Source organism: Tinamus guttatus, unplaced genomic scaffold (assembly GCF_059628265.1).
Source record: "Tinamus guttatus ecotype Peru unplaced genomic scaffold, ASM5962826v1 Tinamus_guttatus_pri_ptg000617l, whole genome shotgun sequence".
Classification (NCBI taxonomy): Eukaryota; Metazoa; Chordata; class Aves; order Tinamiformes; family Tinamidae; genus Tinamus; species Tinamus guttatus.
The window spans coordinates 229,625-244,856 of record NW_028289151.1 but is presented as its reverse complement, the minus strand read 5'-3'; the positions used below and the strand labels follow the sequence as shown (position 1 = coordinate 244,856).

Sequence of the window (15,232 nt, the reverse complement as noted above, 5' to 3'; positions counted from 1 at the left end):
ATCCTGATGCCAGCAGGAGCTTGGCACCAAGGAAGCTCGGAATGCTTCAAGAGAAGGAGCATTAATGTTCTGGAGCAAGGGGGTGCAGTTTGTGTGGTATAAAATGACTTTGCGTTAACTAGAAAGTTGAAAGTCCAGCAATACAAGTACAAGGACCTAGAGTACCTGAACATGAAAAAAATGCCATGAAATGAAAGCTACAAAATAAGTGTTCGTAGTAGCTGCCATAGAATGGCCATTTGGGCATGTTTTCTTTCCAGTGCCCTACATTTCAGTCACCCCCTTCCTGCCTACACCTTTTTAGCCAGATAATCTGTTTCCTTCATGGAACCACCTTGAACTCCCCTTTCAGATAACCACCTGGTGCCACTTTTTAATTTTTTTTACTTCCTTTGTGTTGTAAACGCTCATGCCAAGATGTTCTCCTCATCCCACAGCTCTTCCTTCCTTCAGCAGGAAGCACGGGGTGGGACATCAGTCCTTCCTCCCTCTCCACTGCTCCTATCTCTTCTCCTCGGGGATTTTCCACGGCGGGATCTCCAAGTTGAGGTTTGCTGTGTTCTCAGCAGACTCTGTGCCCTCCGGAGACACCTCGGGGGATGTCGAAGCGTCATCGTCCTTAAACTTGGAGACGATCCTGGCCGTTTCCTGCGTCATCTCAAAATGCCTGAGTTGCTGTTTCCCACCTGGGCGGCCCTTGAGGGTGCTGGTGTCCGGGGAGCTGTTCCTGCTCTCTTCCAGGTTATCCTTCCCTACGGAGCCGCTGTCCTTAGGGCTGCCTTCTGCCCCAAACTCCAGTGCCGTGCTGGATAAAGCGGTAGTTCTCAACGGCAAACTGGAAGACTTGGGAATGACTGGCCTTATTTTGGCCTGTGCTCGAGTGTATTTTACCGGCTGCCGGCTGAAATGGCCTCTGGGCTGCGTCGCTACCACCGTGTCCGAGTCACCGTCTGCCCTTTCCTGCACAGGGTCCTCCGGGTTCTCCAGCTCAGCGTCAAAACTTCTATTCATCTCTGAACAAAAAATCCGAGCGTTATCTTAGACTATGGCTACTAGGACAGCAGTAAGTACAGTTCTGGTTGATGATTTCTTTCCCTAATTTCTATTAGGGAAAGATTTTTATTTATCCTCCCTCTAACAACTTCATTAATTGGGCGCAATCGCAAAGGAAAGATTTGCGATTTGCATTTTTCAAATTTGCATTTGAAAAGATGACATGAATTAGGCTTATAGTCTTAATGTTTTCATAATACATTAAAGCAAGGGCAGTTTGCATGTGATTGGGCCTGACAGCTGAGGCAGGATAAGGGGAAAATAACCTTATGGAACGCAGTGGAAAACGTGCTTGCATTTTTAGGCAAAAGAGGTGTGAAGCAGAGACAAGAGGTGTGCAAACCAGCAAAACCAAAGCAAGACAACCTATTCCAGCACCACAATCACTGCTTTTACCTGGAGCATCCGTGTTTGATGGACTGTGGGCTCTTTCCAGCGTCAGCTCATTGATGGCCTCCCTGAAAGACGAGTTATCAGACACAGAGTCCACGTTTATATCATGCTTGGAGGAGAAATTCTGTTGGAAAAAGCCATGAATGGTTTTTATACAGGACCTTCATTTGCTATGAAGATACTGCTCACTCCCACTGCAACCCACATGCTGTTATAGACAAGTGAATGGGCTCCAGGAGTTGGTTTTATTAATTACAAACAAGAGTCACGTTAAAAGCAACTCTTCTTTCCAAAGAGTTACGACACCTTTCGTAGAACTGGGTTATGCTATAGAATTATATAAAATGGCTCCGAAAGTATAAAACTAATCACAGGTAATCGCTGTGTGTCTCAAATCTCACTTTCCTGCCTCTACAGCAGGGTCAACAAGCCCAGCTCAGTGTCTGGGGGCTCTACCTCTAGAGTCACATTCTGGAGTTTGTCTGGGTTCTGATGCCCTTCATCCTTCTCCGTCGCCGCTTCATGCGAAGGATTTTCACATCCGAGGGACAAGGACGAAGGCAGGTCATCCATCCCAAACACCCTTTCATAGTTCTGGATGAGGAACTCCACAGTCTGGGCTTGATAGCCGGAGTCGACCAGACACGACATCGAGACGTCGCTCCCCGAGCACGGCCGGATCAGAGTTGGCCCAAATATGATGCCCAGGTTGTTTGGGGACATCTTGTTCTCTTCATATTTCTCTGCCACCCTGGGGAAGGGAAAGGCGGTTGGACTAGATCATCTCCAAAGGTCCCTTCTGACCTTAACGATTCCATGATTCATTCTTCCCGCTCCTCCTTCACCTCTTGCTCTGCACGTTATCAACGAGGTGTCGTCAGAAAGGCTTCTAGTCCTTACTGGTCATTAATATTTTCTCCCTGCTGCGAATAGCCCTTTCTATAGTGGGATTTTTAGCTTCTAGATCCGGCCTCTCCCCAGTTAAACCCAGGCACCCGCTCCTCACCTGTACAGGTGTGCAATAAGGTGCCGCAGGGTGTTGTAGTTGCTTCCAGGTAATTTGCTCAGCAAGTCCTTCATGCCCTGGATGGGATCGGAAGGGAAGCCTGCGGAATCCTTCTTTTCTTCGCTGGGTTTTTGCAAATCTTTGGCAAGAGCAATGAGATCGTCATAGAGCTGGTAGAGCAACACAGGCCCTGAAAGCTGCAGAATGGAACAAAAATCCTGTTGGTCTGAGAAGGAAAATCTCTTCATTTTTTTTTCTTTTGTGAAACACATTATCCTTTAGCCTCACATGCTTTAACTCCCACCCATGTCACAAAGGTTCCCGGACTCTATAACAAATCCTGACCACTGCCAGAATGGCCATTTATCTAAAAAAAATACTCAAAAATATGTAAGGCTCAAGCTACGTATAAGACCTGTTATGGGTTAGACATCCAGTCTCATTATCCCACTAAAACTATAAGCAAGGAGTTCTGGGGAATCGGAACAACTCTTAGCTATTGTTTTCATGTCACGCATAGGATTATTGAACATGTCGAGGCCAGTGACGAGGAGAAAAGACCTGACAGAACTAAAGGCCTCTCAAAACACACGTGATATGATCAGCAACTTGGTGCTTAACCAAGAAAAATGGGAGTAGCCTCCTTTTTAAATTGCATCAGAAATGGAGACCTGCCCTCCCAATGGAGATTTGGTACCTACTTCCTTCAGGAAATGCTTCAGGACGCCGGTGATATCATGGGGCGAGTGCTCGGAGAGGTCCACCAGGTTCCTGCCGTTCTCGAAGGCCTGGCACAGCTTTTCCACCCGGGCCTTGGATCCGCTTATCCGATAGATCCCCTGCACCGTTAAAGGGAGAGCCATAAGGAATTCGGGATAGTACCATGGGCAGTGCCACAGGGAAATGCATCTTGGCTGTCTGGAGACGAAAATCCCCGAGGGAATGTTTAGTGGAAACTATGGAGAGATTTATGTTGTGGAGCTGCAACCGTGCCACTCACCTGCACTCCCAGGGCACGGGCCTCGATTTCCGAGGTACATTTCACCACGAGGAAGGGAACTTCCTCGGGGAAGTCTCGAGGGACTTGCATGAAGTCGACGCCAAAGAGAGGCACTCGGTTCGGCAGCTTCTTGTGGCCGCAGGCGATCAACAGGCTCTCGAGACACTTCTTGTGGCATGCCAGGTAGCACTGAAATGGCAGAATCCCCCTCAGGTAGGGCCTTCTTTAGGGCCTTCTTTACTTTAGGGCCTTCTTTAGGGCCTTCTTTACTTTAGGGCCTTCTTTAGGGCCTTCTTTACTTTAGGGCCTTCTTTAGGGCCTTCTTTACTTTAGGGCCTACTTTAGGGCCTTCTTTACTTTAGGGCCTACTTTACTTTAGGGCCTACTTTAGGGCCTACTTTGGGCCCAGGCTTCAGCAGTCTCTGAGTCTGTTGTCCAGGCCTCCTTGGAGAACTTGTCCTGGTCCCTTCCTCTCTGCAAAACTGTCACCTTCTTGGGGCATTGGAACAGCAGGGCTGTTTGGGACCAGTGGCAGTTCTCGGCTGACTAGCTCATAAGCAGAAAATGGTGCACAAGGACCCCACGAGGGGAAAAAAACAGTGAACATATGGAGGGACCCGGCATTTCCATAGTCCTTCAGTGGGATAATGATTTTGGCTGGCTCCCACCCAAGGTATCTAGTTGCAGCCCTCACCTCCTCACACTCGAAGCCATTGACCATGAAGGTGTCGCATTCCCTGCATTTGGATGGACCCCGGAGCTTCCTGAGCCGGTGGCTCTGTGCTGCGCCGGAGAGAGGGATGTTCTTAAACTGCTGCTGGTACATCCCGTTTTCTGTGGAAACAGCATTTAAGCACGATAAAGGACGGAGCACGAAGCACAATCAATTCCCAGCGTATCCGTGGAATACCTCTGGATTGCTCACCGTTTTCCGAAGTTTGCAATGAATCTCTCTCCTCAAAATCATCAGAGGAGGACATGGTGCCAGTGGAGGGAGCTTTTAGCAACTTCCTGCTAGAGTTTCCTTGAGGCAAGAGAAAATACAAACAGTTCCCTCCTTCATAATGCACAAAGTTGTTCCATACACTTCCATTTTCCTTTTCCAGGGCCATATTAGGCAGGAATTTCTTCTCTGCTCACCTGGGCTGGAATTAGGAGAGTCCAGAGATCGGGATTCACAGCTGCCACCAAGGCTTTCTGTGTCACTGCAGAGGGACTTGCTGATACCTGCAGAGAGGGGACACAGTGACAGGCCATCCCAAACACTCTTCTAGCTGATGCAACCAGTAAATATCTCTACAGGGATATGTATTTTTTCAGTTATTCTTCTAAACATCTGCTCATCTGTGACCGTTCTTTAAGCAGAAAAACAGGCAGGTACATGATGGACCAAAGCAGCAGTCTATTCCAGGCAAGCCTGGCTTTAAAACACTTCCAGGAAATGTCCTTTTGTATTAGAAAAAAACTTAGTTTTTACTCTAGAGATAGATGTGTTCAAGGTGCCTTTTGATAGTGAAATAAGTTTTAAACTTATAAAAAATGCGATTTTCTTTGCTAGAAAGATGTAGATAGGCTAAAGAGAGGACAGGGGTGAAGCAGCAGTTGTGAAGGGGACTGGGAATCACAGTCCACCCTAAGCCAGAACCCCCACAAGCACATAAGACTCATGCAGGTAAGAAGGAACTTCTAGATTAAGGAATATTAAGGTCCATTAAGGAATAGATTTTGGGGGATCTGAATTCTTTCTCACAAAAGCATCATGCGGATGATGCAGCCCCAAATCCGAGCGCAGCCTTAAGCACTGCCCTAAGAACTTGAGCTTCTCTCCTAGCTTGGTTGGGCTACAACAAGGTAAGCACTAAACCACAGCGACTAAAGGAAAAAAAATAGGTTGTCATTACATTAAACCTACATTACATTACATTAAACGTACTCTGTTCCCCGTTTGGGGAGAACTGCTTTCTTGCTGCATCTTCTGGAGCGCTCGTATCCCTCAGCTGCTTTTTGCCACTGGGGGAGGACCTGAGGAGAGGTTACAACAGTCGGAATCTCTTCCAAGGAATTTACGTGTAGGTATAAACTGAGTTTTCAAGAAGACTGGAGCAAACACTTGCACAAAGCTAGAAGTTGTTTCTGTAATTTGTTCACAACAGCTTCACCTTTTCTACCCACAGGAAAGAACGGAACATAAATCTAATATCACCTGTCTGAGAAGAGTGATCCGAATCTTTATAGTCATCAGTGTTTTAAATTTGCCTTTTTTGCCCTGTATATTATATATTTTGACCTTTAAACTAGAATTTAAGTTTTTCACTTTTTATCTATTTACCTCTGCCCCCCAGAAACGAGTGGCTCGAATTCGAACACCTCCATATGAACTTCTTTCTTCGGCAGAGTCTGAATGAATTCCAGGTATTTCTCACCCACTTTGTAAGGCCTGCAGACCTCCGTGAGATGCTGGTAGCCCACGGGAATCTGTTCAGACTGAATCTGCCGCTGCTTGAACATCCTTAACGTAACCTGGAAAAAAATAAACAGAAGGAAAGCACTGAAAGGCAAAGCAGGTACCATCTTTCCTCCCTTGGATAGCTTGGTATTTTATCAGCCTTTTTATGTTATCCATTTTTTATGTTATCCATTCTGCTGTCTGCACTTGTGCTTATGGATAGTTCTGCTTAAGGGTGTAGACAAAAAGAATAAAAAATGTCACTTTTTTCCCCCTCCAAGTCGGTCTTTTCCTATGGATATCTACATTCTCAAAGCAGAGGTAACTGAACACGAGCCTGCTTATCTAAGCATTGTTTTTATACAGTAATTAAACCAGAAAATGGTGAAGGATATAGTGGTCTTTTCCCAAACAGCAGCTTCCCTGGAACAAGTACTGGAGGAGAAGTAGGAAGCCTGCACGTACCCATGTCAGCATCTCGTCTCCTTGGTAAATGAGTTTCCGAATATGGGAGACAATCCGTGCCCGCACCTTCTCCAGCTCTTGTCGTCGGAAGTTGGCATCGTTGATGCACATCTTGTACAAAGCCTCTGTTTCTTGAACCTTGGCGTGCGGGGAAACAAAGCAAGTGAGGAGAAAACCCTCCGGAAGAGGAGGAAAATCAGAGAATCCCAGAATCCTTAAGGTTGGAAGGGACCTTTGGAGGTCACCTAGTCCAACCCTTCTGCACACGCAGGAGCATGTGGCACAGGGTGGCATCCAAGCGGGTTTGGAAGATCTCCACAAAAGGAGATTCCACAGCCTCTTGGCAACCCATTCCAGTGCTGTCACCCGCCCTGGAAAGACATTTTTCCTTAAGTTCCTGTGGAACTTTTGGTGCTTCAGTTTGTGGCCGTTTCCTCTTTGCACCCATCTCGGACGTGGTCCAAAGCCGTCACCTTGGCCTGGGCCTCCTCGCAGGAGCGGCGCCGCTTCTCCAGCTGCTTGTTGGCGCTGCCGGCCGTGCCCTGGCACCCGTCCTCTGCCTTGGCGCTCAGCTGCTTCGCCCTCTCCAGCTCCTCGCAGCGCTGCGCGTACTGCAGCCGCGACTTGCGCAGGGACGACAGGGATTCGTTCTTCAAAAAGGGGGAAAAAAACCACGTAGGAACCTGCTGGGGCGGCCGTGCAAACGTGCACAAATCCGACCTGCATTCGCAGGCAGCTGGACACGATGACGGGATCGAGCAGAAAGGTGAGATGCATCTTTTGCCCTCTTACCATTCTTTTCTGCTCCTTTAACCACTGATCTTTGAACTCTTTCCTCCACTTCTCAATTTCGTTCTTCTTGGCTGACAGGGGCTGAAGAGGAACAATAGTTACGACAGCACCAAGTCCTTAGGAGGTGGCAAATGCATCCGACAGCTAAGGCCATGATGTGAAAAAACAAGATTTGCAAGATACTGTATTCTTGAAAATTAATGCTTCCTTTTCCCTTAACGTGGTGTGAATTCTCTTTTTTTTTCCTCCCTCAAACTAAGCTATATCACTTCTGTTACACCTTTTTAATGCTCTAGCGACGGCCTCTGTCTGATTTTTCAGCCAAGTTGTGTAACCTAAGCAGAAAGACGTTACCTGGTAGAATTCTTTCTGATGAAGCAGTCCTGCAGTTTCATTAGCTGCGTTTCCAACCGTGATGTCCTGTTCCAGGACCATGGTGTAGAGTGCCCGGAGAGGCATGTTGGACTGCAGATACCAAAAAAAAGTCGCATTAAATTGCTGGATACTCACTGCAGCTTTCCCAAATTGAAGGGCTTGTGTCAGCAAGTTATAGAAAAGGAATCTATGCTGGTTAAATTAGATTAATTGCACAGGGCGATAGCCAACCCCGTGCCCTGCAGTAGGGAGGAAGGTCCCATACCTGGTGGATAATTGCATTTCTTCCCGATTCTGCTATCTTCACAATCCCTTTGGCAAAGTCTGTTTCTGTGAAGGGGAAGAGTGGATTAAATGCTGGATTTCCAGCAGCTCTGGTGTGTTTGCTGCTTTCAATTAAGGTCACCCAAGAGCTCTGAAGGAGGACGATTTTCTTCTTCAGATAAGAAGAAAATCTCACTTATGTTTTCATCTTTGTATTCAGCCAAAATCCCATGCAAGTGGTTTTCACTGGCGCGTTTTCCTGCAGAGCTGTGTGCTCTGACCCTCTTGGTTACCTATGGAAAACCAAAAAACCAACCCAAAAGCACAAAAACTCTCAGCTGCTGCAACGCGTGCTGATGACTCACCGTAATTCAGCCGTTTCTCCATCCAGCTAAGAAGCTCTTTGACATATTTACACCACATTTTGGCATATTCAAGGGCTGCGTCAATGCCACCTTCACATTTTATCAGCATTTCATCTGCCTCCTCAACTGCAAAAATAAAGCCAGATTCAGAATGGCTCGAGCTGACAGGCAAAGGCTCCCCCAAGAGGGATAAAACTGGAGTCTCCTGAACAGTTGGGGCTGAGAAACCCTCAGAAAACAGCCATAAAATAAGTCTTTTATGTTCCATTTCAAACAGTCTCAGCTATAGAACCATTTAAGCTCCCAGCAATTTAGACACATACATCTCCTTCTTCTCACTTTTTATTAATATTTTGATTTTTTTCCTTCAAAATCGGAAGTTAAGGATGTAATTTGGACATTTTGGGGTGACTGTGGGTGTATTGGGGAAATGCAATAATTATTCTATTTCCTTGTAGGATTTAAGACAAATCCATCATACTGCAGTGAGCAATTCTTAAATAATTTCAAGTTAAATTCTGTCCCCAAACCCTTAGAAAATGTGTTTTTCTTCGTATAAAGTCCTCACAAAGCAAGAAAGAAATGCCTTTATGTTGCATTTTATGATGCCAGCAGCAAGTGCAGAGTAGATGTCACCTTTTAAATTTTATTTCATCGAGTTACCTGTTATATCTGTCTGCACTTGCCTCTCTGAGCTGTTTTTGCTCTCGCAGAAACTTTCACTCAACTGGAGTGGGGGGAAAAAAGAGGAAAATTGTAAAAGAAAATGAGTATTCAAAAGGTTAGAGGATTTTTCAAAATGGTAATCTGCATAACTAAAACCACTACTTTTTATTATTTATTTATCTAAGAAATCCAATGCAGTTGGAATAACAGCCTCAGATTTGACAAAGGGAGTGTAGCGTGGCATAAAAATAACAAAATAGGGAAGAAACAAACATAGCATTAACACAGAGGGATTAAGGCCAGAAAAGGTTTGCTAAGACTAAAAGCTTCTAGCTCTTGTTTTATCATAAATCTCAAAAGATTTGAAGTTTTTCTTAAATTTTAGCTGCTGGAATAATGCAACTCAATGAGAACACCGCTGCCCAATAAATACTATCTAACCTATTTCCAGCCCCTTTATTCCAATAAGTGAATGTTAAAAAAATATTTGCTATCTACTCTTAAGTGACATAATCATTTTTTTCAGGTGGTCACCAGAAAAATAATTTGAGTTTCTTTTTATAACAAAGAACTAATTTTTACATACCGGAATGATCTCTCTCTCTGGGGTCAAGTCTATGTTGTCAGTGCCATCCAAATCATCAATGAATGTATCGATTGTCCTGTTAAAATACGTTATAATACAATATAATTACAATGCAATGAGATTGTAACAACCCAGAAAACGAATTCTGTCCCATTTCTTTACATACGTATTTTCAATGGAGATTTCTATGGCATCCAGACTCCGGAAAATCTCACTGTACCGCTTCCTATTTTCAGGTGTTCTCTCTTGACTGTCAAGACCTGCAGTTGGAGAAGAAGTAATTCCACTTGGCCCCAAATTCCTGATATTTATAGCACAGTTGCTAACGATGCAGTGGGATATGGCAGAGCTCTTCCATCCTGGATGGATTTACAGGGAAGTGAGAACTGTGATGGCTTGGCAAAGCATAACAAGGTGAGGCCAAAGAGATGAGATTTAAAATAAATATATATATATCAAAAATGGGCCATTTGCGAGTAAATCATCATCAAGGAAAGGATCAGGCTGTTATTGGGAAGTCAGACCCAGGTAAGCAGCGCACTGCAGGGCTGGGTTGCCCAAGCTCCTTGCACATCTCATGCACGTGTTGCAATATGTTGGTGTAGAGTGAGCATTTCTCAACATGAAGCTTATTTATGGTGATAATCTGCATCCCTTTCAGGCCCTAGTGCAATTTATTGGGAATGCAAAGCATAAAATGCGCATGTCCACATGGATCTTTGGAAGGCCTGAGCAAACTGTGCCAGCAGTGGGATAAATAGCAGGGTGGAAGTGAGCACAGACATTTCACATGGGTTAATCCATGCAGTTAATTTCACTTTCCACTCAGCCCTATGTTGTGGCTGAGGGCAGAAACTAAAATTGACTCAGGTGGAAAGTTACTACAGCAAAGAAAAGAAAAACACACAAAAAAACAAGATAATTTGGCACTTTTGATGTAAGAAGAAAAGTTCATTCTTCTTTGTCCCCTTGACATTCCAGGAAACAGGATGTGGTTGACCTAAATCTAACGTTGCTTCACTGGTAGTTGGGTCTTTGACAGTGAGCAAATACTTGCAAATGTCACTCAGATGGTGCCTGGTGGAAAAGTCAGTTTGTGTCTCATTTAACTCTAGTTACTTCTGGGCCTGCAAAATGCAGATTTTCAAGGCAGGATTTTATTAGGAGCTGCCATGGCATTAGCCTATCAGCTTGAAAATAGAAAAATAATAAAACACTGAGGCCTGAAAGAGGCTGCTGAGGCATCCAGAGTGACTGGCCTTGCTTGGAGAGCCTTAAAGGGAATTTAAAAGCACCTAAGGAGCTAATAACGACCTTAAATGTACCCACCACATTACTTTTCCTGAGGAGTTATTTTTCATTTCTCTTGTTTACCGTTACTAGAGGCAGAAGGATTGTACAACAGGAAGAAGTGACTCAACTTCGCAGCACTACCAATGGGCAGAATGAAACATGCTGCTTTTGAAAGCTGGACAGCACCGTAAGATAAGAACCTCGACTTCTCACACTCTTTTGCTTTATCTTAAGTGAGAAAATATTATATGTATTACTACAGAAGAAGAAAGTTAGAAGAACTCTAAAGAAAACTTTTTGCCTTGCCATATCTGATGCTTTTAAATGCCTTCTCACAAGGTTAAACACACACTCACCCATGGACAATCCCTTTGCTAGTCAGGAGCAACACCAATTTGTCCTGGTCTATTTAAAAATCTTTCAAGTGGCTTTTTGATCTTTCAAGTGGCTTTTTGGCACATACAGACCAGGGCCAAATGGGCAAAGAATAATGCATAAAAGCTGGAAATAAATAGATAAATAAAGCAAGCCACTTAGTAAATGATTTGTCTTCATCTGCCAGACTCAGAGGCCTGAACATAATTTATTTTGATGGGCACATTTATCCCAGATAAGGTCAGATGGTGAAACTAAGACTGAGCCTACCCAAGCACCTAGCAATTTATCCTAAAGCAAAAAGTTGGCTTGAAAAAAACGGTATTTTGTTGTCTCTAGGATATACCATGAGCATTATATTCATCTCTGAGTCTGCTTTCAAAAATCTTTGGTCTTGAGGTCAGTAATAATTAGGTTCGAAATATCAGTGTGATACCAAATTAAAACAGTGTATTTTTTGCCTTTGTTTTTCTATTTTGCATCCTCTGCAGGTGATTTTTTTCTATTCTAGGGGCAGAAATCCCCTCCAGCATCGTGGACAGACTTGCATGCTTAAAGAAAAATACCTGCGTGGAAAGATATCTGCTGGCACCAGAGCTGCCCTGCTGTCATGCAAAGCTCTGCCACGTCCTTGGGTCTCAAATGAGCTGAAACAGCCATTTGATCTGCATTTAACTTCCTAAAAATGTTCATTGCTCCTCCTGCTGTTGTGGGGGAGCAAGCAGGCTCCCCCATGGGGGTGTGCAAAGCAGCAAGAATATTTTTAGAAGAAGTTCTTGCTGTGCAGATTAGCAGAAGCATCACTTCCCTATCAGCCAAAGTTGCCATGAAATGAGGGACGTGTCTAAACCCCCGTCTGCTCTTCAGTGCACAAGTAGCACGAGGCTGGCTCAGGGGTTCCCGCTAGCGCCTTTCTCTTTGCGCCCAAATTTCCAGCTTGCAACACAATATTTCAGTTTTTCCACCCTGCCTCCCCACTGGAACTTCATTTCAGCATTTAATCCTCCATAAGTCGTTTTGGATATCCCCATCTGCATAGAAATACTCATGCATTTAAGCAGCAGCTAGAAAAAAACACAGTTTGCTAGGCCACAAATTCAACCAGATATAAAATTCAAGGTGAAAACTCTCAAGTTGTCTTCTAGCACCCCTGTCTGAAATCTGAGATCCCTTCCCCTCTGTCACTCCGTTATTTCTCCTATTTTCTTCCTATTTTGATGGAACAAAGGCCCTAGAAAAAAAATAAAACTTGCAAAGCGACCAATTCTTTAGGGGGCCGGAACTGATACTGAGCTGCGCAGTCACCCACAACTGGCAGGAAATAGACTGGCAAGGTTGGATGTCTTAAATAGTAGTACAAAGCAAAAAGGTGCTTAATGAAACACGTCATGGAGGAAAGGAGAATTTCCACTTAATACATCAATTCATTAAAAAAAAAAACTGTGCAGACTCCAAATATATCTGAGATGCCTGACATCAAGAAATTAAGCACTGGTGCAGTAGTCTGCAAGATAAAAATAATGTAATTATTCTATTTTTTTTCCCTAACGGTAGCTGAGCTGTGTCTTTATAGATTGAGGGTTTCCCACATTCGTTTTTTTACCTTGATTCATAAACTTTGCATTTTAAGGACATATATATTAAACTTCTGGCTGCTCGTTTCTTCAATATGAAGAATAAGGAAATGTTAGCTGTGGTAAGAAGAATTCACATTGGCAGTGGAGGTCGTTTCTTGAGGGATCTCAGAAACTCATTCCTGCTCTTTGGTGAATTTATTAATGATCGAGTTTGTATCAAAAAATCTGGTGAAGTGCTCAATGATTGTAAGATTTTAGACCCATTAACAAGGCAGACAACCCTATTATAGAGTGCTTAAGTGGCCTTGGAAATTATTATCTCCCAGTTCAGAATGGACCTGAATGTCTTCAAATTTGCTATAGTTGCAGCTCCAGCCTGGAAGACTGCCCTGAAAAGCAGATGGAGACAACAGAAAATTGCCTCTCACAAGTTGCTGTGAAAATTGCTCCCATGCAAACGTTGGGTATGTGCAAAAAAGGGGAAGCCAAAGCAGAAATAAGGCTCTGCCTCTGCCCGTGGCCACGCTTGCTGAAGGAGGATGAGGAAACGTTGCTGAAGACAAACTAGGAGCTAAACAAATTCAGATTATTCCCTTCGTAGCTTTCCTGCAGATGATCCTGAGACACAGAAATTATTGCTAATTTTTTTTTTAGCTTTTGTGACAAAGACTTAAGTTGCATTTGCCTGATTTTTCTAGCTACAAAGATAACGATGTATTTGAATGTGACAGCTGGGAAAGTACTAATGATATTTGTTGTATTTCCTTGATTACAGACCCATGAAGATTTTTTCATCTCTCTGAAGCACCAGAGATTGTTCCCTGTTCAACATGAGGCTCTGGCAGGCCAGAATCAAGCCCCCAGGTAGTACAGAGAATTCCTTTTAGCAGTACAAGAATTCTTAGTTGCTTAGTTGGTGTTATTTAGATTCAGAGCAATTATCTGAAAAATGTTTAGAAAGAAACATGCACAAATTGGATTAGCAAGGGCATTGGTGGAGAGACGGGGCAGATGCAATGGGCAAGGGGGAGCAGGACTTTCTCTGCAGCCTCCTGTGGTTTCACTGCTCGGTCTCTGCTTCTCCATCACTCACCTCTTCTATTGCTACTACAGGACCAACCACCTTTAACTGCTCCTGCCAAAGGTGCTGATTAGTCCCCAAAGGAATGAAGTGCTTTAATATTTGGTTCTAATATTGCACTGCAGAGGGGAAGCCTTCTCTGATCTCCCGAAGCCACTGAAGATCTACTGTTGCCCTCTGGTACAAGCCATATAAAGTGTATCAGGAAAGCAAATTACATTCAGAATTAAGGTTGTCACCTTCCAGAACAAGGGTTTATGGGATTTTTTTTTGTCAAAAGGACTTTAACTAACGATATACAAATACTACCATGATACACTCCAAATCTCTTAAGAAAAAGCAGTGTAACTTCTGACACCTGGAAGGGGGGTGCATCCTTTCCTCTTAAGAAAACGTCAAAATGTGATACAAATACATCAAAAAATCTACCAAAGAAAGACTCAGTGAACTGACCAGCCAAGATCCTCAGAGGAACCCCCTTCAGAGCAACTTCCAGCTGTATAATACCCATATTTGCTAAATGCTTTACAAGCTGATCTGCCTTAAGTCACATCATGCCCCAAAGCTTACACTATAAACAGTCCCAGGTCGTTTCCATTGCCATCACATACCACTTGGTTCTGGGTCTCCCATGGCTGAATCCTCAAGGTTTTGGGCTGAAAGCAGCAGAATCCAGCTTTGAATCCCAGCTAAGTCAATTAAAACACAAATCCTGGATCAGTCGAGGTGTTAGCAAGTTACCCAGTGGCCCATGGTAGCTGCACGTCAAAAAAAAAACCGTGCAAAATATTTGGCAGAAGTGTCGTGTCGGTGAGCGCGGCTGCTGCAGCCAACCTACTTCCTGCAGACACCCTTCCGCGTAAGGAAGCTGTGTGCAGTGCACATTTGATTATCCCATTTGCATAATTCAGCCCTATTTTGTTAAATAAGAATGAAGGGACGATTTCTGACTCTGGACTTCAGCGCTTGCAGCTATCACAGCACCCAAGGTCTTGCTTTTTGCAAGTCTTCCACACGGGTAGCACTTGCTCGCTGTTTCCTGAAAAACCACCTTTTTTTTTCCAAATGCACCCAAAAAGGCTACTGAGAAACCATCAGTGATGAGGGGAAAGGGTAAAAGCACAGTAGGTTTAAATTCATGACAGAAGAAAGGAGGGGAGACTTAGTAACGTAATTGAGTTAGTAATGTAACTTGTAATCAGTTAGTGACAAAGCTATGAAATGGGAAATAGAAGACACCTTTATTCAATATATATAAATTTATAGTGAGCAGAACTTGGAGTGTTTTTTTATGCACTTATTAATTAGAAGCATGTGGCAAAAAAATGAAGGGTTAAACCTGCACTCACCAGTGAAGCTCATCCTTTGTCTTCTCCAAGTTATAAATAATTTTAAAAAGTATCCATTTTCTCTATGCAACATAAAAATACAGTATCGCTTCAAACCACACTACTAAATATCCTTAATTTTACTTCTCAATAGAAACAAAAGCGCC

At 43.8% G+C, this 15,232-nt stretch overlaps 1 protein-coding gene across 1 annotated transcript; it reads right to left on the bottom strand.

The window, feature by feature from the left end:
* Positions 1 to 501: 501 nt before the first annotated feature.
* Positions 502 to 14,386, bottom strand: GMIP (GEM interacting protein). The gene is made up of 21 exons (XM_088535151.1): positions 14,349 to 14,386; positions 9,578 to 9,671; positions 9,412 to 9,487; positions 8,823 to 8,886; positions 8,160 to 8,285; positions 7,796 to 7,860; positions 7,510 to 7,620; positions 7,156 to 7,236; positions 6,837 to 7,013; positions 6,364 to 6,501; positions 5,782 to 5,972; positions 5,386 to 5,474; positions 4,593 to 4,679; positions 4,378 to 4,476; positions 4,147 to 4,286; positions 3,453 to 3,641; positions 3,154 to 3,291; positions 2,453 to 2,649; positions 1,903 to 2,197; positions 1,450 to 1,570; positions 502 to 1,013 (listed from the first exon to the last, which is right to left on the bottom strand). The coding sequence occupies exons 1-21, from the start codon at positions 14,368 to 14,370 to the stop codon at positions 502 to 504; spliced, it is 3,012 nt and encodes a 1,003-aa protein (XP_088391277.1). The 5' UTR covers positions 14,371 to 14,386.
* Between the last annotated feature and the right edge of the window lie 846 nt (positions 14,387 to 15,232).

What these genes read in the sequence shown, in the direction of transcription:
- GMIP (XM_088535151.1), bottom strand. Translation starts at nt 14,370, where the DNA reads ATGGGAGACCCAGAACCAAGTG. An exon ending in AGTGCAGACAGATATAACAG is followed by an intron (nt 8,286 to 8,822) that starts GTAACTCGATGA and finishes TTATTTTTGCAG; the next exon opens with TTGAGGAGGCAGATGAAATG. An exon ending in GAAATGCAATTATCCACCAG is followed by an intron (nt 7,621 to 7,795) that starts GTATGGGACCTT and finishes TGGTATCTGCAG; the next exon opens with TCCAACATGCCTCTCCGGGC.